This window comes from Mytilus galloprovincialis, chromosome 3, assembly GCF_965363235.1.
Source record: "Mytilus galloprovincialis chromosome 3, xbMytGall1.hap1.1, whole genome shotgun sequence".
NCBI lineage: Eukaryota > Metazoa > Mollusca > Bivalvia > Mytilida > Mytilidae > Mytilus > Mytilus galloprovincialis.
In genome coordinates, this window is record NC_134840.1 from 1483379 (window position 1) to 1508441 (window position 25063).

Here is a 25063-nt window from a genome sequence, read left to right on the forward strand (position 1 = left end):
ATTTGAAAAAATACCTATATGATCCAAATACCATATTAGTATACGCATATGGTCATGACCATACGCGTATGGTCCAAATACTCATATGGTCTGGGACATATATATTTCAGTTGATTGATTTGTGTTTAAAGTCATTTTTATTTGGTGTTATTTCGTGGCAGTTTTTATGTATGGGGAATACAAAACCATTGTCGTTCGTTAAGAAAAACTACACTGGAAGTCTGTTAATTTGGTGTCTAGAACGCATGCTACGTGCGAAATTCAAACCAACAACCTCAGTGTTGACAGTCTTGTGTTACTGTATTTCAATTACTTACACCAATCAGGAACCAAGTGCTTTTATTTATTATAGAATTATGTTAACAGATATTTGAATAAAACTTACTCCTGTTTGCAAGATTGATTACACATTCAAAATTAAATTTAATTACTTTTGAGTGTTTCTTTTACTAAACTTTAACCTTTAACCGTTGGCTATTTTGATGAATGTTTACTTTTATTAGTCAAACAAAAACGTTGGCAAACGACAGCCGTTTGTTGAAAATCATCTATTGCATTCAATTCTTAAAAGTACTATTAATAAAAAAAATTCTCACAGTTCTAAATGAAAAATTAACATTGGAAAAGCAACATCATGTATTCAAAATTCATTTTATTTCTATGAACTGATAAAATATAAACATGATTCATTTAGGACACTGTGATAGCAATTCAAGCACTGTCAGGGTTAGGAGAAAAGATCTACGTACCTAATTTTCAAATGAGTGTAAATACTGTTGGTGACACGTGGTCTCAAGGAAAAACGTTTGATGTTAACAACAGGAATGCTCTGGTACTACAAATAGAAGATGTAAGTTAAAAAAAACACCGGGAATTCCCTGGTACTATAAATAGAAGAAATAAGTTTAAAATAACAACACGATTGCCCTTGTACTACAAATAGAAGATAAACGTTAAGAAAAAAATATTCTCAACAAAGATCTTATGAAAAGGATGAACTGAAATAAGTATATCCTGCTGTGGATGTCTCGATTGTCACACGATTGAAAAATCATCTTTTAAAAAGTAAAGATGTTGACCATGATAAAATCAAAAATCCATCTGTCTGACATAGTTGGCATGTCACTGGGTCCTTTTAATCCCACCCTTACAATTAATAATAACAACCAGACATATTCTGTAAAAGAGGGACGAAAGATACCAGAGTGACAGTCAAACTCATAGACCGAGAATAAATTGACAACGCCATGGCTAAAAATAAAAAAAACAAACAGACAAATAATAGTACAATGAACATAACATAGAAAACTAAAGACTAAGGAACACGAACCAAACCAACAACTGGGAGGGGGTGATCTCATGTGCTCTGGAAGGGTAAGCAGATCCTGCTCCATAAGTTTCAAAGATTTATGAACTATTGATGGTGCTCACAGATCTTGTGGTTATATTCAATTAAACTCTTCTATACACAATGATACATAACTCAATTTAGTGGTTCACATATTACATATACGCTTGTTCACGCCTATCAATCGTAAACATTGGGCTATTGTTGAAAAAAAACATATGGTAATGATTTAAAGCCGACGTTTAGTGTATTCTTTCGTTTTATCTTATGTTATATCTTGTATATTCAAATTACTGTTATGTATTTTGATAACCTATTTGGTCTGTTTGTTTCGGTCTTGTTGTGTGTTTAGTTTTCAATTTTGATTTTGTATATTATCTCATTGAGTTCAGCTCTATATTCATGTTGGTATTCGACAAATGCCAATTCTTCATCATTTTCACCAAATACAATTTCGAGATGTTTCTTTGGTTGCAAAAAAACATACAGATATAATCCGTTTATTTTTCAAAATATGAATCATTCATTCCACAACATATATATCGACGACAACAACTTAATTTTGAATCAGCAAGACATTTTATATATCAGTATTCAAAATGCCACAATATTTATCATTACGTATCACTTATATTTGATATTTTATCAACGTTTGTGTTTTTGTCATTAAGATTCCAAATACAGTACGAAGTGTATCGGTGAATGCTAATGGAAAAGGACTGTGTCTAATGGAGGTAATACAACATTTTATTACTTTAAAAAATTCTGATATGACTTAAATGGAGGTAATACAACATCTAATTACATAAAAAAAAACATGCTATTGCTTACATGATCTGACTTGACATTGCTTAAATGATCTGACTTGAAATTACTTAAATGATCTGACTTTACATTGCTTCCATCAAAATTTAGTAAATAATTTACATTTAAAACCATGATAATCTTTGAAATATATAAAGCATTGCGTGTCAAATTACAAAATTTTAAAATAAGGTGTATAGAAAGAAGTATCACTACCGAATAGTTATTGGATTTACACATTTATATATAGAATATTACATGGCAAAAACCGTATCGCATGCTGTATCACCACGAGAAACCAATATAAGACCCTACGGCTGCAGGTCCCGAGGGCTGTTATTGGTCGAGTGGTTAACTTATGCATCATGCGATACGGATTTTGCCATGTAGTATTCTGTTTATAATATATTTTAATAGTATCGGATTCATGTAATATCCGTTTTTTTTAAATCGTTCAAAATTATAAGCAAAAAAAGAATTACACGATTTTCCTGTATTTTTCCAGCTGACTTTTTTTTATACAGGCCGACATTGTAGACTTCCTTATTTGCTTAATATCCACATCGCAATGTCCCCTATAACATAATAACATTCTCAATATACTTTTAAGACCATGTATATGAATGCTTTCACGATACTGTCCTATCATTTCAACTAAAATCAATATTTAAAAAAAAAATATATTACCAAGTAACAACATGATAAAAAAATACATAGTGACGTCCTGTTTCTGTATTTTTATTGCATGATAGGAAAAATAAAGGCAACAGTAGTATACCGCTGTTCAAACTCATAAATCAATGGACAAAAAACAAAATCGGGGTAACAAACTAAAACTGAGGGAAACGCATAAATATCAGAGGAGAACAACGTCACAACACTACAATGTAACTAACACACACAGAAACGGACCAAGCATCAGACAAAATCCCACGAGAATAACAAATATAACATCAAAACCAAATACATGAATTTGGGATAGACAAGTACCGTGACACGTCTTATCGCAATGTCAATTTACACTCAAAAATAAGAGAAAACAAACGACGCAACGTTAAATTGTAACACACACAGAAACGAACTATAATATAACAATGGCCATACTCCTGACTTGGTACAGGAAATTTTTAAAGGAAAAAATGGTGGGTTGAACCTGGTTTTGTGGCATGCAAAACCTCGCACTTTAATGGCAATGTTAAATATAACATAGAAATGACAACATAATATTACAATACAAATAAATAGGAAAACGTATTAGACAAAGAAACACATGATTAATGAATAACAAAAAGCATCAGGTTTAAAATTTAATACGCCAAAAACGCGCCTCGTCCACACAAGACTCACCAGCGATGCCCAGATATAAAAGATCGAAAGCGAAAAAAAGTACAAAGTTGTACAGCACTGAAGATCAAACGTTGAAAAAGGTTGTGTCAAATACGGCTAAGTTTTTATGCTTGGGATAAGAACATCCTAATTATTTAGAACAAATAATGCTATTGCAAACAGTAAATTTTCTCAAATGAATATTACAAATATACATAATGAAACTGAAGTATTACCTCATTATATAAAACAAACACGAATACATAATGAATGACCAACACAGAATAGACACACCCGACTCAGTCGGTACTACTCGACCGACGCAGTAAATTATGAAAATGACGTCACATACGATGGTGAAAAGGCATTAAAAATTACGTCACATATGATGGTGAAAAGGCATTAAAAATTACGTCACATTTGAATATATGAAATTTCTGAAACAGCAAAAAAAAGTGTCCTTTTATTTCAACTAAAATCGATATATTTTCAAAAATAATTACCAAGTGACTTCACGAGTCATTTTTATAAAATAAATACAATAAGATGTAGAAATGTTTAAAGTTTTCATCCATGATTATCACAAAGCTGCGGAACCGGTTGGAGAAAAATGAAGAAAATCAAAGGACTTTAGGAGCATTTTGTAATTTATATATATATATATATATACATATCACATTCAGGTTGCAGTTTATTTCAATGTGAACAACGACTTACGAGAGCCAGCTTTCGCTCTGACAACAACAGTCCTCAATGACTCAACTAAAGGATTCAGACTCAGAGTTTGCTTCAGGTAAGTAAATACACAATGATACAGATAAATAAATATAAGCCTGATCCAAGTAAATTAATACAAGCTGCTTCAAGAGACTGAAAACAAGATTGGATTGGACTGACTTTGGTTTATATCGGTAAGCTAGCTGAGTTAATTGCCACTGCATACCAGGGTCAGTGCAGAAACACCAAGTTAATAATGTATAGATAAGAAGATGTGGAATGAGTACCAATGAGACAACTCTCCAAATCCCATTAAATATCCGATAATTGATGATGTCCTATCATTGAATAACACATATTTTAACCAAACCTTACATCTCATGTATCCCAGTGAACTTGAAATTAAGGTTACTACTGATACTAGAAGGACTGTTTGGTTTGATACTTTGACCTTATATACAGACAATATTGACACAGATGGACGACTTCGCACATAAATCTATGATAAACGGGACGATCTCAACAGCAGTAACATACCCTCCATTAGTGTGCTCCTAATGCAGTAACTGCTCCAATAAAGTGAGGAGGACAGGTTAAAAATGACACTCCGTAAATTTTACGTACATCTTCAAACAATGGTTGATCCATACGATGTGTCTTTGTCCAATCTAAGTAAGAACATTTGTTGACGTCTTTTCTATTATATTTATGTGTTATGGAAACAAAAATTAATCACCGCCGTCATTTATTAGATTTAATTTTGGTCAACATAATCTGTACGATAATTTAAGTTTGAAGTTGGATTCATAACAAACTGCACATATACATATTATAGTTAATTGCTATTAATAAGTATTGCAATATGCATTGTGTTTAAATGCAATATCAGTATTTAGTTCTATTTTAATCTTTAATCAATCCTAATTCTGATCAATTCTATCTTACTTTTGAGATATAGTTTTTCATATGTGACGTAATTTTTCTGCTGTTTCAGAAATTTCATATCTTCAAAATTTTAATGCCTTTTCACCATCGTATGTGACGTAATTTTTAATGCCTTTTCACCGTCGTATGTGACGTCATTTTCTTAATTTACTGCGTTGAGGCCTGGACTGAGTCGGGTGTGTCTATTCTGTTTTGGTCATTCATTTTGTATTCGTGTTTGTTTTATGTAATGAGTTAATACTTCAGTTTCATTATGTATATCTGTTATATTCATTTGATAAAATTTACTGTTTGCAATAGCATTAATTGTTCTAAATAATTAGGATGTTCTTATCCCAAGCATACAAACTTAGCCGTATTTGACACAACCTTTTTCAACGTTTGATCTTCAGTGCTGTACAACTTTGTACCTTTTTTTCGCTTTCGATCTTTTATATCTGGGCGTCATTGGTGAGTCTTGTGTGGACGAGGCGCGTTTTTGGCGTATTAAATTTTAAACCTGATGCTTTTTGTTATTCATTAATCATGTGTTTCTTTGTCTAATACGTTTTCCATTTTTATTTGTATTGCAGTCCTGTAATATTATGTTGTCATTTCTATGTTATATTTAACATTGCCATTAAAGTGCGAGGTTTTGCATGCCACAAAACCAGGTTCAACCCACCATTTTTTCCTTTAAAAATTTCCTGTACCAAGTCAGGAATATGGCCATTGTTATATTATAGTTTGTTTCTGTGTGTGTTACAATTTAACGTTGCGTCGTTTGTTTTCTCTTATTTTTGAGTGTAAATTGACATTGCGATAAGACGTGTCACGGTACTTGTCTATCCCAAATTCATGTATTTGGTTTTGATGTTATATTTGTTATTCTCGTGGGATTTTGTCTGATGCTTGGTCCGTTTCTGTGTGTGTTAGTTACATTAGTGATGTGTCGTTGTTCTCCTCTTATATTTATGCGTTTCCGTCAGTTTTAGTTTGTTACCCCGATTTTGTTTTTTGTCCATGGATTTATGAGTTTGAACAGCGGTATACTACTGTTGCCTTTATTTACCACGTGTTAGATTGTGGTGTTTCATTAGGTCGTCTGATCTTTCAATTACCGAAGGTGCCTTATTTCCGTGACTTTTTACTGAGTGTGAATTCGAATTGCTATAAGACGTGGCACGGTACTTTGATGTTATATTTGTTTTTTTCATCGGATTTTGTTAAATGTCTTCGTTTGTTGTTGTCAATCTTATTTTTTCTGTTGTATTCGTGTATTATGGGAAAGATAATTACTCACCCAGTTCATTTATTATTTTTTTGTTTGGTCAACTAAATCTATACGATATATTTGGTTTCAGAAATACCGATATAGCTAGATAATACAATTAATTATATAATTACTACCCAAATTTCATATTAATAAGTATTGTAATTTTCATTGTAACTAATAAATGTTATATCAGTATTACAAACTAATCTTGAATTATATGCTAATTCTATCCTATCTGTTTAGATTTTTTTTAGAAATCCAAATGTGACGTCACTTTGTTCGTGAATCTGTTTGGCTAACTCACTTGTGACTTTTTATGTGCTGGTTTAATTTGTTTAATGTATTCTGTAGTTAGTCACCATGTCGGTGTTATCATATATATTTATTATATAGTCATTTTTATTAAATTTACTGTTTGCAAAAATTGTTCTTATCACAGGCAGAAAACCATAGCCATACGAGGCACAACTTTTTGATTTTTTTTGGTCCTCAATGCTCTTCAATTTTGAACTTGTTTTGACTTTTGAACTTTGTATTGTGTAGACGAAACGCGCGTCTGGCGTATTAAATTATAAACCTGGTGCCTTTTTGTAACTATTATTTGTGTGTTTCCCGTCCAGTCATGTAATGTTGTCATGTTAATGTTATATATAACATTGCCATAAAAGCGGGAGGTTTGGCTAGCCATACAACCAGGTTCAACCTACAATTATTTTTCTTAAAATGTCCTGTACCAAGTCTGAAAAATGGCCATTGTTATATTATAGTTCTTTTCTGTGCGTCTTACATTTTAGTGTTGTGTTAGTGTTGTAGTTCTCCTCTTATATTTGATGTGTTACCTTCAGTTTTTGTTTGTAACCCGGATTCAATAAGGCTTTGACGTCCATTAAAACAGTTGAACATAATGTTTGTATGTTATACACTTCTATTCCTCATATTACAGTTGGTTAAGAGGTGGACAGAGTACAATGGGAATACTAGAAATATCTTTACCATCTGGAATGGAAGCTGACTTAGACTCAGTCGATACTACTAATACAGGAGGACAGTACAAAAAAGTGGAGAAGGCTTTCCGTCAAATAAATTTATATTTTGATGCGGTAATGATTTAGTCGTGCTATGTTTCTTTCATTGTCTTTTAATTAAAAGAGTACAAATACCAAACCATCAATACGTACAACTTAACACATCTTCTGAACACCACTCAATTGTATCACAGCTACATTTTAAAGTTTCGAATGTGTGCGTTTTAAAACTTATACATTCGATGGTGGTTAACTATATATTATGTAGTCACCTAAATAATAAATATAGTTTCAGTCCAATTGTGTCACGATATTTCAACTCTTGAGACAGTTAACTTTTAATATTTTTAGCGCAAGACTAGCATATAATATATTAATAATAATTAAAATTTAAATTTAAGCGTGGAAAAATATCGGAATACACGAGTTCAATTCGTGGAATCTGTTTCCCTTATGTTTTTTTATCTTTCCTTTCCAAACATTTACAGAAAGTTGTGTTATTTTTATGTAACGTCATGAAGCATGGTCAACTTATTTCAGTACGTTGGAAAAGGAAAGTCAGAAGAAATCAAGAAAACTTAACGTCATAAATGAATTTCGACCAATCATTAGATTAGAACAGATATGTCACTAGTGATTAGAAGTACTTGTGTCACATCGTTCAGGAAAATTAAAAATATAAGAAAGTAGAGAATTCACCATACACCATATTTTTGCATCTCTATTACGCAATAGTCTCCTTTAAACTGAAAACGATACAGTAAATCCTTAGATTATTCTCCATATTCTTATTTTCCGTCCCATATTTGTATTACATCTTCTCAGCATATATTAAGTCACAGATAGTTCATTTTTTCAACCTAGTTGTATATTGACATTCTTTACCGGGTGGCATAAATCAGTGGCTTTGTATATATCACCACTTTCAAGAAAATACGATCGACAGTTTTGTAAATCAATTTTAGTCGATATTTTGATAATCTTATTACACTGTTTGGTCTCATTATTGTTTGTCTTTTTTCTACAGATTTTGTCAGAGCAAATGTGTATTGAAGTCGACATAAGGAGAGTTGCACTGGTTGCTCGTCATAAACCTGTATGGGTCAAATTGAGGGAGTATTATGAGCCAAGTAAGTTATATTACCATAGAACACTATCACTCTTTTTGACAAACAAACTCCTGGTTGGTGTAACATTAAGTATTGACAGATTCAAACGTTTATAATTTACTCACTTCTTTAATATTTAAAATATAAAGATGTATTCTTTGTCTGAATAAACAAAGAGAAGACTTTAAATACTGATATGTCCATCTTTAACAAAAAGCAGATTCAAAAGTTGAAATGACCTATAGCGACAGAAAATAGCATTAACCACGGAATAAATATACGTATACACTAGATCAGTTGTAAACTTAAACCATTTAGTAACTGCTATATATATGTATAAAGGTAATGAAGTAGTCAAGTTTCACCAATCGAAAGCTCTTGCCAATGCTACCATTATAGAAGTATGTGGTCCGAACAATTGTGAAACATTTAGTAAAAGAGGAACGAAAGATACCAAAGGGACGGTCAAACTGATAAATCTAAAATAAACTGACAACGCCATGGCTAAAAATAAATAAGACCAACAGACAAACAATAGTACACATGACACAACATAGAAAACTAAAGAATAAACAACACGAATCCCACCAAAAACTAGGTGTGATCTCAGGTGCTCCGGAAGGGTAAGCAGATCCTGCTCCACATATGGCACCCGTCGTGTTGATTATGTGATAACAAATCCGGTAAATAGTATAATTCAGTAGGTCACATTCATAAAAGGGAAGGGGATTGAAGTTACGACGTAAGGAACATATCCGATATCATTTGTGAAACGGGTTTTCCGTAACGGTCAACCAACTCGAGTAATTGATGTCTATCTGTTGTTAGGTAATGAAGTAGTTAAGTTTTACCAATCAAAGGCTCTCGCGAATGCTACCATTATAGAAGTTTGTGGTCCGAACAATTGTGAAGAAGTGAAGGTGAGTAATGTATCTTATGTCTTTATTTTTGTTTATTTGTTTGCGTTGGTGTTGTCAGCACGCAATTGCTTATGAACTTTTAATCTAAAACTGGAAATGCAAAACAAAACAAAAATAAACAAACATCCCAACACAATCTTTTCTGACAATGGACTTAAAGTTGATATTCGTAATTAAATGTATTGAACAAGCTTTTTATGTCTTGCAGACAAGTAAACAATTATGTCGTGTACTAGTATTTATTAATGTGTTTATATTTCAAATAGTAGCTTTGTTACTTTATTATCTATTATGTTAAATAAGTAACAATAATGTATCAGTATCTACATATTCATTATCTGTATATAAAATTGAAAATGGACATGGGAAACATGTCAACGAAAAAACAACCTAACCAAAGAGCAGAAAATAGCCGGAGGCCTCCAATGGATCTTCAACGCACCGATAAAAACCCGAAATCGGGGATGATAATCAGCTGGTCCCTAAAACAATTGTGTACTAGTGAAGTCACATTTAAACCAAGAACATATGAACTGAAATTTAAAAATCCAACATACAAGAATAACTATGGCCAAAGGCTCCTGACTTGGGACAGGCGCAAAAATGGATATTCAATTGTTATAAAATGTTAAGTGATGAAATAGGTCCTGTTCTTATGATATATTTTATTTGTTTTGCAGAGACGATAATCCTGCAATATGAGAAAGGAAAAAGTTTTCCAAACGATCTTTAGATATTATTATTCTTTTTATATACACAAACAGAAACTGGATTTTACAAGATATCTTATTTAGCATTATATTCAAAAATGTATAACTTGTACTTGAAAATAATAAAGCGGATCTGTGATTGTGCCAACTGTTGCTACCCGTTGTTTAAAATTAAAATACTATTATTAGAAGTTTCTTTGTTTTTATAATGTACTGAATTACAAACGCACAGTTACGTAAACCGTTGCAATTAACGTCAAACTGTTAACGAATGAGCTGAGATTGATGGGTATCCCACATTAAAATATAATACACCAATCCACAGCATCAGTATAGCTGCTGGGCGAACGTTGAAAATACCAAACGGAATGATCACATTATTAAATGATTTCAGAATTAAATGGTCGTTTTGAACTTCATAGAATCTGATAATATTGAGAAATTCACTAAAATGGACTTTCCGTTTTGAATTTTCCTCGGAGTTCAGTATTTTTGTGAATTTACTTTTTTATATACTCGTGTCCATATTTTTAATATGTGTTCAGTATGTTTGACTCCGTGAAATTCAGAACTGTTCAGACCCTTCCTTTGCAGTCAATTTAGTCTTAAAGCTCTCAAGTGAAATCTTAGAAAATTGTATATCGATATGTTGTAAAATAACAAAAAAACTGAACTACGAGGAAAATTCTAAACGGAAAGTACTATTATGCTTCTGACATGGTATAGAGATTTTCTTATGTAGACAGTGGTGTACTTAATCCGGTATTATAGCTTGCTTTACCAAGCATGGTAACTCTAATCAATGACCAACATCAAAACACATAAATTCAAATCGTAAGTCGAACAAAGACAAAACAAGATCATGGCGCTCCGTATATTAAGCAGAGATCTAGCTTCACTTGTGTCAGCCGCCGTGTTGCAGAAGTACATCCCAGTGTTTAGTTTAATTCGATGGGTTACATTCGAGAAGAAGACGAATTTGAGGTTATAACAATTGGAATATATCAGTCATCATAGGTGAAACAAGTATTCTATAATGGCCATCCAAATAGTAATGGTGTCCAAAATTTATCGAAGGGAATGATTTTAACATCATTCTCTGACCTAACTCTATCGTAGGTTTCTTTTTCCAAGCTCCTTGACACAAAAAGCGTTCAACAAAGACATTCATTGATAAAACATTATATATATAGCGGAACATAATTTTAAAAGGATAATGTTAGCTTCTTGCAATACAATTAGCTCCTGTTTGGAGTCGGCCTCATATGAATGCAGGAACAAATAGGCAAAAAAGACACACAATTGCTTTACAATGGAATAAAATGGAATGAAATACTATTTGACGTAAAACACAAATAATATGTAAGAAAGAACTCGCTAATATAAGTAACAGAGATAAGTTTGTTACATTCGGAGTGTCTTTACAAAGTACGATGTATGTTCAGTCTTAAAATGTATATGTTGTGTTCTGTTGAAAGCCTTCTCTTTTTGTTGCAATGGCGCTATCGGTTTTCTGACGACTAATGAGTTTGTACAAGGTCACCATGCTTTTACTGACTGTTAATGACGTTTTTACAGTAAATCCATTGGATTATTGTTGTGTTCTGATTGGTGATGTTTTGTCTTAAATGCCTTATTTGCTCTTTTTCGTGTCATTTTGGAACTTGTAAAGCTAAATATGCGGTATTGGATTTACCCATTACCTCAGGCCGTACGGTGACATAAAAGGTGTTGATTCCGGTGTCATATGGGTCAGGATCCCTAATGGACCTTGAGATGAGGAACTCAGATGACGTAATTAAAAAAAAATATTAGTCCGCCATACAATTGTGGATGCTGTGATTTTAAAAATGGACATAAATGAACAATAAGAACTGTTTTATAGAGCTGATGTGACAAGAAAAGAGATATGTAGATTTGACCAGAAATAAATTATTAGAAAGGACAATTTTTTTATTGAATTTTATGATCAGAATTTTGGGATTATTTCATGAGGAGAGTGACATTTTTCACCATCTTCCGGGGTCCAGCAATTTGCGAAAAAAGTAATCTCACTTGCCACCATGAAAATTTAACCAGACATGTATAAATGTATCAGCTTCGCGAATTCGATATGAGCCATCATATATGTTGAAGTCAACGATATGGACTGAGCAACGGAGGAAAACGTTACTATTACCGCCTATGGTATTAATTATAAATGTTGACCCTAAATGTTCATCTGTAGAGATTTAATCATAACTCACTATGTATTGCCAAACAGTTATGGAAACTAATTGTCTGGTCGGTCCTTATATCGTATATGTGAGCACTGTATTTTTTCTCTTGGAATATTTATGATATGTTATCCTTTGGATGAGTATTGATTGATATTTAGATCTGGGTATAGCGCTTTATAATTAAATTGTGAGTGACTTTAAATTATCATTATTACTCATATTTCAAGTCTGTTTTTCTGTGTTTGTTTCTTCTTGTAATGGCGTCGTGTTGATCAGATGAAACAACCCTCAGTTGATTAGCATATATTCATTTTTTTACATATTGTTCCTTTTACTATTTTGAAATATGGATTAAATACATTTCTTATAATCAAGGATAATAAATTGATAGTAATAGTTTAAATGAGCCAATCTGGAGAGAATAAGTGAAATAACAAAAATACCAAATAGATATAGGAAGATGTGGTGTGAGTGCCAATGGGACAACTCTCCATCCAAATTACAAACTCCGAGTAAAATTAAAAACGGAATGCCTCATATCAAATGGTAAAATCAAAAGCTCAAACACACCATACGAATGGAAAACAACTGCTATATCGCCGATTTGGTACAGGCATTTTTATGTGAATGTTTTTTTTTACCTAGCTGAAGCATTCACTTGTATGACATTCGCAAACAATTTCATAGAATTGATGACAATCAATTAATCAATCAAATCAATATTAAAGCATCATTTACAAAATGTGTCCACCAAAAATTCATTAAACCAAAAATTCGAGGTATTTGGTTACACCGTTGTCAATTTTAAAAGCGTATAAACTATACGATATCATATTCCAAATATCTAAGCGACATCTTATGAAACATCAATGTTACCCAAGAAAAAAAATAGGCGGAAGAAAAAAAAAATAATAATAATAATAACAATTAAAAACCATTTGTTCAGAGAACAATTGAAGGTCTTTCCACCGATTAATATCTATTTTGATATTAAAATATTAAAAATCAGTCTAAAATGTCAGTTCATATGGCTTTATGATGTATAGATATGAATTTATAGCTAAGGTCAAAATCTAGAACGTCAAATAAACCTATGACCTTGACTTCAATTTCAAGGTCACAAACTGAGGATCTCAAATCAAAAGACCCTAGGTCTCTAATATGTATGGTTAATAAGTTATATCACTTTACACATAATTTTAGATATGATAGGGGCCAAAACTCCCATTCATTTTCTACGCACCCTTTCAACTAAAATTATTAAGTTACGACGTGTCGCAACTAACAATTTAGTCAAAATAATTTGTCGATATCTTATACAGTTTCTGGAAATGAGTGGAAATGAGCCTAATTCAAAAATTAGAAAATGACCTTGACCTTTGACCTTGACCTAATTTTCATTTTTTTGGACCAAGGACCTCAAATCAAAAGATCCTAGGTCTCTATCACTTATGGTGTTCCAGTTTGAAAATACATTTCAAAATTTCAAATACAAAAGGGGAAATAACTCTCATATGGAGCGTTCATATTGCTTCGGTCGAAATTGGACAAATCATGCTTAGGATATAATGAGCAATTTTATAAAATAAATTTGTCGTAATCTTTTACGGTTGCGAAGAAGTCGTGGACACAAGGAAAACAGTGTTTGGGGAGATAACTCCCACAAAGAAAAGTATTCGGTTACGAAGGGTAAATTTCAAAAGCGCATAAACTGTTCGATATCATATACCAAATATCTAAGCGACATATTGCGAAACAAATATTTATCGCAAGAATAAAATTAGGCGGAAGAAAAAAAAATAATCAGAAGAAAAACAATAGGTCTTTCCACAGAAAAGTGGAAAGACCTAATAATCAGAACAAAATCAAAAGGTCTTTCCACGGAAAGGCGGAGAGACCTAATAAAAAAACAAATAGACAAAGCACATAAGCAAACATGAAAGACAAGGATACAAAAAAAAGACCATACGACCATAACCCCATGGCAAGATGCATAACATATATAAGTACTAAGCCACACCAAATAGATATTAACGAACATTTAATACACAGTAAAGGATTTTAATTTACAAAGACAACTCAAGGAACACTTTACCATGTAGTTTGTATGATTTCTGTACATTGAATCTTCACTTCAAGACAATCGTGTATTGTTTTTCATATGGAATATTTATAAACAAGGCCTTGGCATCTTCCGATAAACTTTTTTCAGAAAAGGAATAAGACGTTTTTTGACATAACCCTGGTTAATCCTATTTCTGATGAGACACTGGTGATGTTTCAAAAAGTCTAGCAGCTGTTAACAATTTTAAAATGAGACAGAGACAGTCGTATCTATTGTTTCATTAATATCTAGTTCTGGAGGGTACTGGATAAATCCCAATCAGACAATCAGAAAAATTTGTATTCTTAAAAGATAGAACATCAGCAATTTACATGATTAAATTAAATGATCTGTCTTCTTTGATCTTACTTGTTCTGACATGTGTATGATGGAACACCGACTCATATGAAAAAAGAAGATGTCGACAAGAAAAGTGTTTGTTTCGATAGGAATGCCTACAAGGAGAGGTGCTTTTTTTGTTTCGATAGAATTGCCGACAATTTGTTGAAAAAAAGTCTACCGCCAAATTCCAACACATGTGTTGTTTAATACGAAACTCCGGCATACTGGTGACTTATTCCTCCATAAAGAATGTTTTACCTCTGTTTTTACTTGAACAAATAAACCGTATTGTATCTTAAGGTAATGAATTTAAAGCGCAAGCTACCATCTTTATATTGAAAAGCATCAATTGTGGATTATTTGTTTTATACGACTATACAGGGTTTAACAATCTAAAGTTGTGATAAAGCTATTTTCAAACAAGGATAGATATTTAGAATTATCAAGATTTTTTAGGAGTTTTTACATATGGTTAATAACGGGTGAACAGTTTTTAAGGATCGTCTTTCATTGAGGTACTTGTTTTTATTAATCTAATAGACCATATTTGCGTTGAACCTGCAGATGAGCTAGCAATTTACCTTTGTTTGTACGGAATTTAATGGAGCAAAGGTATCCAATTCAAACAAGGTAAATGTTAAGATTAGCTGTCCAATGTAATGTTCATTGACGTCATATAGACTTTACCAAAATTTCAACCTTGTCAAATGATTTGTTTTTGTGTGTTCGATGACATTAGTGCTCATGTATTCCTCATTCTTTATCAGCCCTCCGAGTAGTACGATTTACAAACAGAAACAATAGTATTTGTTTGCAGAAATTCGTCTTACGTTTAAAAAACGACCATAATTCAGTTTTTTATCATTGCCTTGGTTAACTAACTTTTAAGTGTCTACTGTTCATTAATATGACATTAAAAATATCTACATAGTTATCTCTCTGAAAGTGTATAGTCAATAGAGTATGCTTTTTGATGTATGATGCCCGATACCAAGTCAGTGAAATTGCCATTGTTATGTTATAGTTCGTTTCTCTGTGTGTTACATTTTAATGTTGATTTTCTGTTGTGTCGCAGTTCTCTTATATTTGATGCGTTTCTCTCAGTTTTAGTTTGTAACTCGTATTTGTTTTTTTCTCTATCGGTTTATGAATTTCGAACAGCGGTATACTACTGTTGTCTTTATTTGATAGTTTCAGGACCTCTGTAGGTGTAATATCACCATTGGCTTTCCACTTAATTAATTTTTGTTAATTTTGCACTTTTCAAAAATTTGTGCAGACTTTATCTTTGTTTCAAATAAAAAAATAATTAACATTAGTGAAGTTTTATTTTGTCCAGTACTATTTCCAAAATTTTACATAAAATTCTATTGCATATAAGAAAATAACAATCATTGTAAATTAACCAATCAAATTGTCACCTCTTATTCAACTGTATACAAGCTTTATTTATAGTTATTTATGTATTATTGTCATTTTGTTACATCTTCTGACATCGGACTCGGACTTCTCTCGAACTGAATTTTAATGTGCGTATTGTTATGCGTTTACTTTTCTACATTGGCTAGAGGTATAGGGGAGGGTTGAGAACTCACAAACATGTTTAACCCCGCCGCAATTTTGCGCCTGTCCCAAATCAGGAGTATATGGCCTTTGTTAGTCTTGTATGATTTTTTAATTTTAGTTTCTTGTGTATAATTCGGAGTTTAGTATGACGTCCATTATCACTGAACTAGTATACATATTTTAAGGGGCCAGCTGAAGGACGTCTCCGGGTGCTGGAGTTTCTCGCTACATTGAAGACCCATTGGTGGCCTTCGGCTGTTGACTGTTCTATTGTCGGGTTGTTGTCGCTTTGACACATTCCTCATTTCCTTTCTCAATTTTATAAGTAACTATGAAACCTCAAGTTTCCGAATATTCTATAGAAACCCAAAATAAAAAAAAATAAATGTTTCTTTGAAATACCTATGATATATGTTTAAAACCCAGAAATGTTTTACTGCAATGAAATGTAGGATTCATTACCTACAGCTGTCAAATTTAAGGGAATATTTTTTTACGACCTATTTCCGTATGCAACCGGATGTGACGTAGTATGATTTGGTGGTATTACACCTACATTTACTAATGTTGTTGGTAATGCTTGGTTCTGATCGAAGTATGTTATATAAATATGCATTACGCAAGCGCACTACATTTACAGGTTTATGATTATTTTGTTTTATCCTTTAAAAGGTTTCTCACATGAATGAGTAAAATAAACACCCCTTACAAATTATATTAAACTAATTCTATAATAAAATCATATTTTCATATTATTGAATGAAGATAAGACTGTACCATATGTTTATAAATATTTACAAAATTATTGTAGAAAAGTACATTTAAATCAGAAATATACATAAACTCTTTGTGCACAATAACACATATTCGTATCTTAAGATTAACAGTCATGTTTATCACTTTCAATAAATATTTGCAAGTGTACGTTTTCTTACTACTTGTTTGATTTTACCTAAATTTATGAATTCGACTGAAGGTAAGAAAAATCACAATAATGTACACTTTTGAAATTTAACAGGACTAAGTTAACACAATCAATGAATTCTTAAATTCTCATTTGAATTGTTTTACATTTTATTATATCAAGGCCTTTAAAGTTCAAAATATGTGTTAAAATATATAACTTCCTGTTTCTTTTAGATGAAAATTTAGTAGACATATTAGAAGATTATTCAACACCTTGGTTACTTTTATATATGAGTATTTTGACCGTACGCGTACGGTCTGGACCGTATGCATACCTTTTTAAAATACTCATACGGTCGGACCGTACGCGTACGGTCTGACTAATATTAAAAAGTTGGTCAAATTTATTATAATTGTTCCAGACCGTATGAGTATTTGGACCTTACGCGTACAGTCTGGACCGTATGCGTACTTTTTCAAAATACTCATACTGTCGGATCGTAAGCGTACGGTCTGACTAAAATTAAGAAGTTAGCAAAGTTTATTAGATACAAATGCGTATAACAGATCAGCATAACTTAACTCTCAAATTAATATGAAACAGTTCAATTGTAATGAAATAAAAACTTTACATTTTAACTATTCAAAAAAGTCACGCTAATTAAATATGTTAATCTCTTGTATTTAGCATGTCAATCAGTAATACATTAATTGAATTATGAAGATATTGGAAGTAAACATAATGTGGGAGGACAATTGTTTTAGAATATTTAGCAACTTTACCAAAAAAATGCAAATGCAAAGGAACATGCATGATCTGCAAACATGTAAATGTTAAAAAAAATATTACGTTACTTGTGGTAGCAAGTGTCACTTTGGGCGAGAGTACCAAAATAGGATTCGGAAATACAATAAAACAAATGTTTAATTTTAATTGTTCGTTTGTTTATTTTATCCATCTAATTGTAATAATAACAATTTGTAAAACTAAAAATAAAGATTGTGATAAAGGTTTGTTTAAATTTAACCCATGTATAGTCAGCTCGTACTGGACCGTACACCGACCGTACGAGCTGACTCATACGGTCCGACCGTACGCATATGGTCGGACCGTACGAGTATACGTATACGGTCCGGACCTTACGCGTTCGGTCCAAATACTCGTATGGTCTGGAACATATATATATACTCTTTGAGAAATAATATCTTTCTGTTCAAGATCAATTTAAAACTCAAAATTCATGATAATCGTTAAGTTTGAAATAAAGAATAAAATATAAAACGTAAAAGAGATGCGAAACATACCAGAAGGACATTCAAACTTGTATGTTAAAAAAAACTGACAACGCCGTGTCTAATACAAGAGAAAAAAACACGAACAGCAAAATAGTGAAAAAGAACATATAAAAGTAAAAACTTAATAACCCGAAACCAACTACAATAAAGGTGAGATATCAGATTCTCCTTGAGAGTAAGCAGATCCTGCTCATAAAGTACAAACCCGGTAATAAGTCTATATCGATACGTCACATTCGGAAAAAGATACATTACGTAGCCAAAATAATTATTTATCAGAAATTTAATGATATATCATTAATAATGTCTATAAATAAAATTGATTGAAGTTAATGTTTAATATCTGCAATCGGTTACATATTGGACTTTAACTATAATACATGTATAGAATTTGTCTCCACAAAGTTGTTAATTATTTAACACTGTATTTTCTTTCTTCAATATAAAACGTCTGTCAACAAAATATTTAAAAGAAATGTGAAAACTTATCGGGTTGTGATTGATACTCTGGTTCAAAGTGTCTTCCTAAATTCAACTACTAGTATCTTCTCTGTCAACATTGTTTTTTCTTTTTTTCAGTTGAAAACCAAAAGTTTTAGTAGTTTTGATGAGAAAACAGTCGGTTTAATGTTCAGAAACTAAGTTTTAGTAATTCAGAGAATATACAACCTATAATCTGAATTGTGTTTTGTAAAACTGTATTGTTGTAATGTATTCTTATACCATATTACTATTACTATATCCTAGGATTAACCATGAGACTTGTGTTATGTTTTTTGTTTGCTGTCATTGGGTTCGTAACGGCCAAAAAGTAAGTTTTTTTTAAACGTTTTTTTTATTTAAACGAAAAGTAAGTTGAACATAATTGGTTTAGCGTTTCACAAATATTCGTACAATATATATATATATATCAAATTTACAGATCTAACATTGTTGGGTTGATGTTTAGACGAGTTGTATATACATTATGTACACAGCCATGTATCACCATCATTGCTGGTGATCCGATGGATACATCTGTTGTAGAGTTGTCAATGACTCAGACGTAATAAATATTTTTTTTTCGATATTCATGTTCATTTTTGAAAAAAAGTATTACAAAAACTATTTACGGAATGACTGTAATATGTATTCTGTCTATGAAGAAATAACATAAAAAATGTGATGAACACTGATTAATCGGCATAGCGGGTTATTTCAAAGTGTGCACCTGAGTTATTTCGAATAGACTTACTTTTACTGCAATTTTGTCGTTGGTTATAAAAGAAACTCAAATCCTATACATAACTGGATCTATCATGATTATGTTTTATGTTTATATTTTTCAGTATTTCTTTTTAGTTGAGACATTGTGGTCTTTCATTTTGTTTGTTTTTCTCTTTTACAATATCACATCCTATTACCGACTATTATTACTGCAGATGCAATACACCCTGTATCGATTATGATTGCCAATCAGTGCAATTCGGCTATTGCTCGTTGTTCCTATAAGTATCAACATCTTGTTATATAAACGACAAGACGATTTCATATATTCAAGTAATGTAACGTATGAATAAAAGGTTAACCAGAACCAAAATAAACCATCTAAACAGATATAACATAACGAAAAAACAAATTGTACAGTGTCATACGTCTATAGCACTTTTCTGGATTAACCCTCACCACAAACACAAACGCCCCAAGCCGAAAATTTTAAAGCCGAAGATTAGGCCAGTTAAAATTGAAAGTACTGAATGATGTATGAATCAATATGATTATCAATTCAGTATCAATTGTGATTACCTTTGTTTGTACGAAAATGAATGATTTTGAATCACGAAGTTCCATAAACAAGGCTTCAGAAAAATATGAAATCTATTGTTATCAAAATGATATTTTCCAGCACATATATTGCAACTGTTCCAAAAGAAATAAAAGCAGGATCAGATGCTAAACTTTGTATATCAGCTTTAAAGGGAGGTGTTAAACGTGTTACAATCTTCGTAATGTTGCTAGACAAACAAAACAGAACTTTAACAAGAGTCAAAGCACAACGCAGTCTGCTTCGTGAGTTGATATAACAATAATTTTAATCAGATTAAATGTATTATGATATCAGTTTTTACAATCAAACTAATCAGGAATTAAAATAAAACTATTATACTTTGATAAACATCAGATTTAAATTTTCACATATTAAATGAAATTTGTGTATACGCAAAAAGTCAATCAACCAAACGAGAAAAATAGCGAAGATATTTTAAAAGGATTGCAGTTTAAGATCCAGGAATATCGAAAATACATAAAAGAAAGCCCCTTATCAAATAACAAAATCGAACCAAGCACTTAAAACGAACGGAACACAAATGTCATGTTCCTGATTTGGTTCAAACATTTCTTAATGTAGAAAAAGATAGATTAAACCTGAATATATCTAGCTTAACCTATCACTTGTTGCACTTGTTGCATAGAATTCAATGATATTGACAAGACTATATATAGATGTATGAGTCAACAAACTAAACAGAAATAATGAGTAAGAAATGTCAGAAATGACGACACAGCAATTAGCATTGTGTTATTATCCTAACCATCACAAAAAAAATAACTAGATTATATATAGATTTTATGAGTCAGCAAAATAAACAGAAATAATGAGTAAGAAATGTCAGAAATGACGATACAGCAGTTAGCATTGTGTTATAATCCTAACCATCACAAAAAACAAAATAACAATGCCAACAACAAAATATGACATGCAAACACTCTATAGATAAGGAACATAAGAAAAAGCAAAAGACAATAATACAAAAAAATGACCACAGCACAATTACATAATGGCGGGATTTATATATATTAGACTGCTAGTATGCCAACAAAATATTACAAAAAAAGAAATAAGTTGAAACGGAATATTGACCAACAAAGTCTTAGTATCTTTCTTTGAAATGGAAAAGGACCATTCTTTAACAAAGCCCTTGTTTATCTACTTAGACACTGGTGACGTTCTATAAAGTTCAGTTATTAATGCATAAAGTGTTGGCACTGATGAAAGTTTGGTTAATAAAATATTCAAATGTCGCGACCATTTTTTTAATGTTTATGATTCGACCGTCACTGATGAGTTTTTTGAAGATGAAACGGGCGTCTACAAAAAAATATAATCATCGTATCTAGAATGAATTTATCGTTATACACAACAAGCAACCACACCAATTATAAAAGAAACCGGCTAATATAACTCAGTATGTGGTATTAACAATTTACAAGTGTTTATGCATTATGTCAAATCCACTCGAAATTATGTTATGTCATCATAATGGACTAAAGACACTTAACAGTGTCAAATTGTTAATGCATAATATAACTATTATTTAAATATTTAAAAAAAAAAACTTTTTGTTTATATAAAAGCAACAGTAGTATACATCTGTTCAATCATAATTAAGGAACGTTTTGATATACTAATGTATGTATAATTTGTTTTAGAGAGACCTGCCGTTGTTACACTCAAAGTAAGTGGTATTACATTTGAATTTTGGAACATGTTTGTGGAGTTTAAATGACAAATGAAGGTGCAGATAGATAGATAGTTTATTCTCATAAAACCATGCAAGTACAAAGGTTACAGCGAAGCTAAAATATAAAAAATACATAAAAATAAAAAATGCATTAAAAATGCATAAAATTCAAAATTTCGCATGCGATAACATATTCAAGAATATATATAAATGCACAAATATAGTAACACATCCAAATGTTTCTGAGAATATGAAGACATAGATGTAATAACAATGACCTAATAACACATGCAAGTTTACCATTAATATTCCATATAAAGGTGATAAATAAACCTTGTCGAACATTCAAATTGAACAAAAAAAATATGCAGAGCTGATTAAAATAACCCTTAAGATATAAAACAGAAGATGTGGTATTATTGCCAATGAAACAACTCTCCACAAGAGACCAAATGACATAGAAATCAACAACTATAGGTCTCCGTTCGGCTTTGAACAATGAACAAAGCCCATACCGCAAAATTAGCTATAAAAGTCCCCGAAATGACAAATTTAAATTATTTCAAACGAGAAAACTAGCGGCCTAAAATATGTACAAAATATGAACGAAAACAGATATGTAGCATATCAGCAACTAAATTACAGTTTCCTGTAAATGTAAATATGCAAAGGTAATGGAATTCCTATAAAGATATGCAAGTTTACCAAAAAATTAAGGTATTTATCGGTGGTTAAACTTAACATGGTAACACTTTCAATGCCTTTATATCCTTTAAAAAATAATTAATATGCCTCAGCATCATTTTACAAACTGAAAATTTATAAACAAGACTATGTGAAATAATTTCAATAAAGCCGTTATGAAACATGAAATATTTTCAGTAATTGATACTTTCTTAGATGTTGAATGCAGGTATGCGTAATGTATGATAATAATTGTAGGTACCAGAAAAGACCCCTCCAGGATATGATTACAAGATAAAAATGAGAGTCATTAAAAATATAAAATTTGATAAAACTGCTATAGAAATCCGAGTCACAGAGAAAGCGTCATCCATTTTTATCCAGACCGACAAAGCTGTTTATAAGCCAGGCTTCTTAGGTAAATATGGAATCATATTCGCAGTATATATAGCAGAGATACTTCATAATAGAAATAACATTCTTATAATGATTAGATAAACAAACGTAACAAATACTTGTATTAAATTATAGAGGTTATTTTGCTTTTACTGTTGCAGAATTATTACATTATTTCTTTGACTTATGGTTCATAAAATAAATCAAAGATAATGAATGGAGTTTCATTTTGAGAGACGAATAGGTCCTCAAAACTCCAGGATACAGAAAGACTTGATGATAATATGTTTAGACTCAAACTACTTGTATTATGTTTCTTGACAAAAATTACTGACGTTTTGAAAAATACGAAGTTGCTATTATCTACTAAGATAATCGTCATAAACACTGTTTCTTCAAAGCAATGTGTGCATAACCAATCAATTAGTTTTAGATTCGTATTTGAGGAGCGTTGATGGTCAATATTGATAAATAATCATGCAAATATTTGTGAATGAATGAAATGTTACGAAATGTGCCTGATAAAACACATTCAAACTGCTCATATTGTTCAAACGTTATTTTAGGAATTTAAAATCTATACTGAAGCTTTAAATTGCAATGTGGTGATATTTTATTTCTTCCCTTGCACAAAATTATACAACTTGACTTTATAATCGAATACTATGCAATAATCCTTCTTTTTCAACAGTTCAGTTTAGAGTGTTTGGCACTAATCAACGATTAAAAGTTTTAAGAGATCATATGTCAATTTACATACAGGTCAGTTCATTTATGTCATTTTTTTGTTAAAATAACTTTTACTATGCATTGCATTTTAAATTCGTTAAATAATGCAAATATATATATATATAAAAAGGAATCAAATTGAGAGTCGGAATGATAAAAAATAGAAATTATGCAGATTAAAAAAATGAATTTCGAAAAAAAACTACCCATTATTTACAGCACGAAAGTCCCATTGGTAATTCCGTCTATGATGGATGTCGGTAACATGTATATATATATACTTTACGGACATCGTCTATTTTGGACGACCATAAATAAACTCATCATAGATACCAGGAATAAGTTTAACGTATACGCCTGACGCGCGTTTCGTCTACAAAAGACTCATCAGTGACGCTCGAATAAAAAAATGTTTAAAATGCCAAATAAAGTATGAAGTTGAAGAGCCTTGCAAAATTATCATTAACGCCTTAAATCTATTTTTGTACTTGTATGTAGTTACTGAATTCTATCAAATATGTGAGTTTCACAGTTTATATACAAATATAACAATATCAACACCACGGTGAATGTGAAATTCTGGTTATAGCATTTATGAATATATCATAATTTGCAACTGAAATGTTTTTTGCAGGATCCCAAAAATAATCGAGTGAAACAGTTTCTCAATGTTAGCGCAGTATTTGGTGTGTTTGCCGGTACTTTCCAACTATCGACCTTGACAAACCTTGATCAAATGGTCAGTTGGCTTCTTTAAGTTACGGGATAATATAATCTTTGAATAAAGGCAACAGTAGTATACCGCGGTTCGAAGTTCATAAATCGATTGAGAAAAACAAATCCGGGGTATTAACTAAAAAAACTGAGAAATGTATATCAGATGAATAGCATAGATTACGAATTTAATGTCAAAAGAAAAACAGTGGTTTTGTGTTTTTTTAAGTTTTTTATGTTAAGTTTTGTATACAGTTGTTTTCCTTTTGATAGTTTTAAATGTTTTGCAATTGCAATGTCTGATCATTTTCAACTAATGTGTTAAAATATCTACCTTTCTTTTACTTCTGGTCGTGATGGAAAAAGATAATGGAAAAAGATCCTTCTTAGGTCATAAGAAATATCAAACTAAAACAAATAATGCATATGTTTTTTTATAACTCAA

General features: G+C 31.4%; 1 protein-coding gene across 1 annotated transcript in view; it reads left to right on the forward strand.

Moving 5' to 3' along the window:
• The window catches only part of LOC143066909 (CD109 antigen-like), a 52164-nt gene extending 41820 nt beyond the window's left edge, over positions 1 to 10344 (forward strand). Inside the window, exons 30-36 of the mRNA XM_076239742.1 lie at positions 695 to 850; positions 2020 to 2082; positions 4162 to 4271; positions 7339 to 7495; positions 8448 to 8550; positions 9358 to 9449; positions 10130 to 10344. Of these exons, the coding sequence (XP_076095857.1) occupies positions 695 to 850; positions 2020 to 2082; positions 4162 to 4271; positions 7339 to 7495; positions 8448 to 8550; positions 9358 to 9449; positions 10130 to 10138 (690 nt within the window). The 3' untranslated portion in view covers positions 10139 to 10344. The remainder of the gene's footprint in view (positions 1 to 694; positions 851 to 2019; positions 2083 to 4161; positions 4272 to 7338; positions 7496 to 8447; positions 8551 to 9357; positions 9450 to 10129) is intronic.
• The last annotated feature ends 14719 nt before the right edge of the window (positions 10345 to 25063 follow it).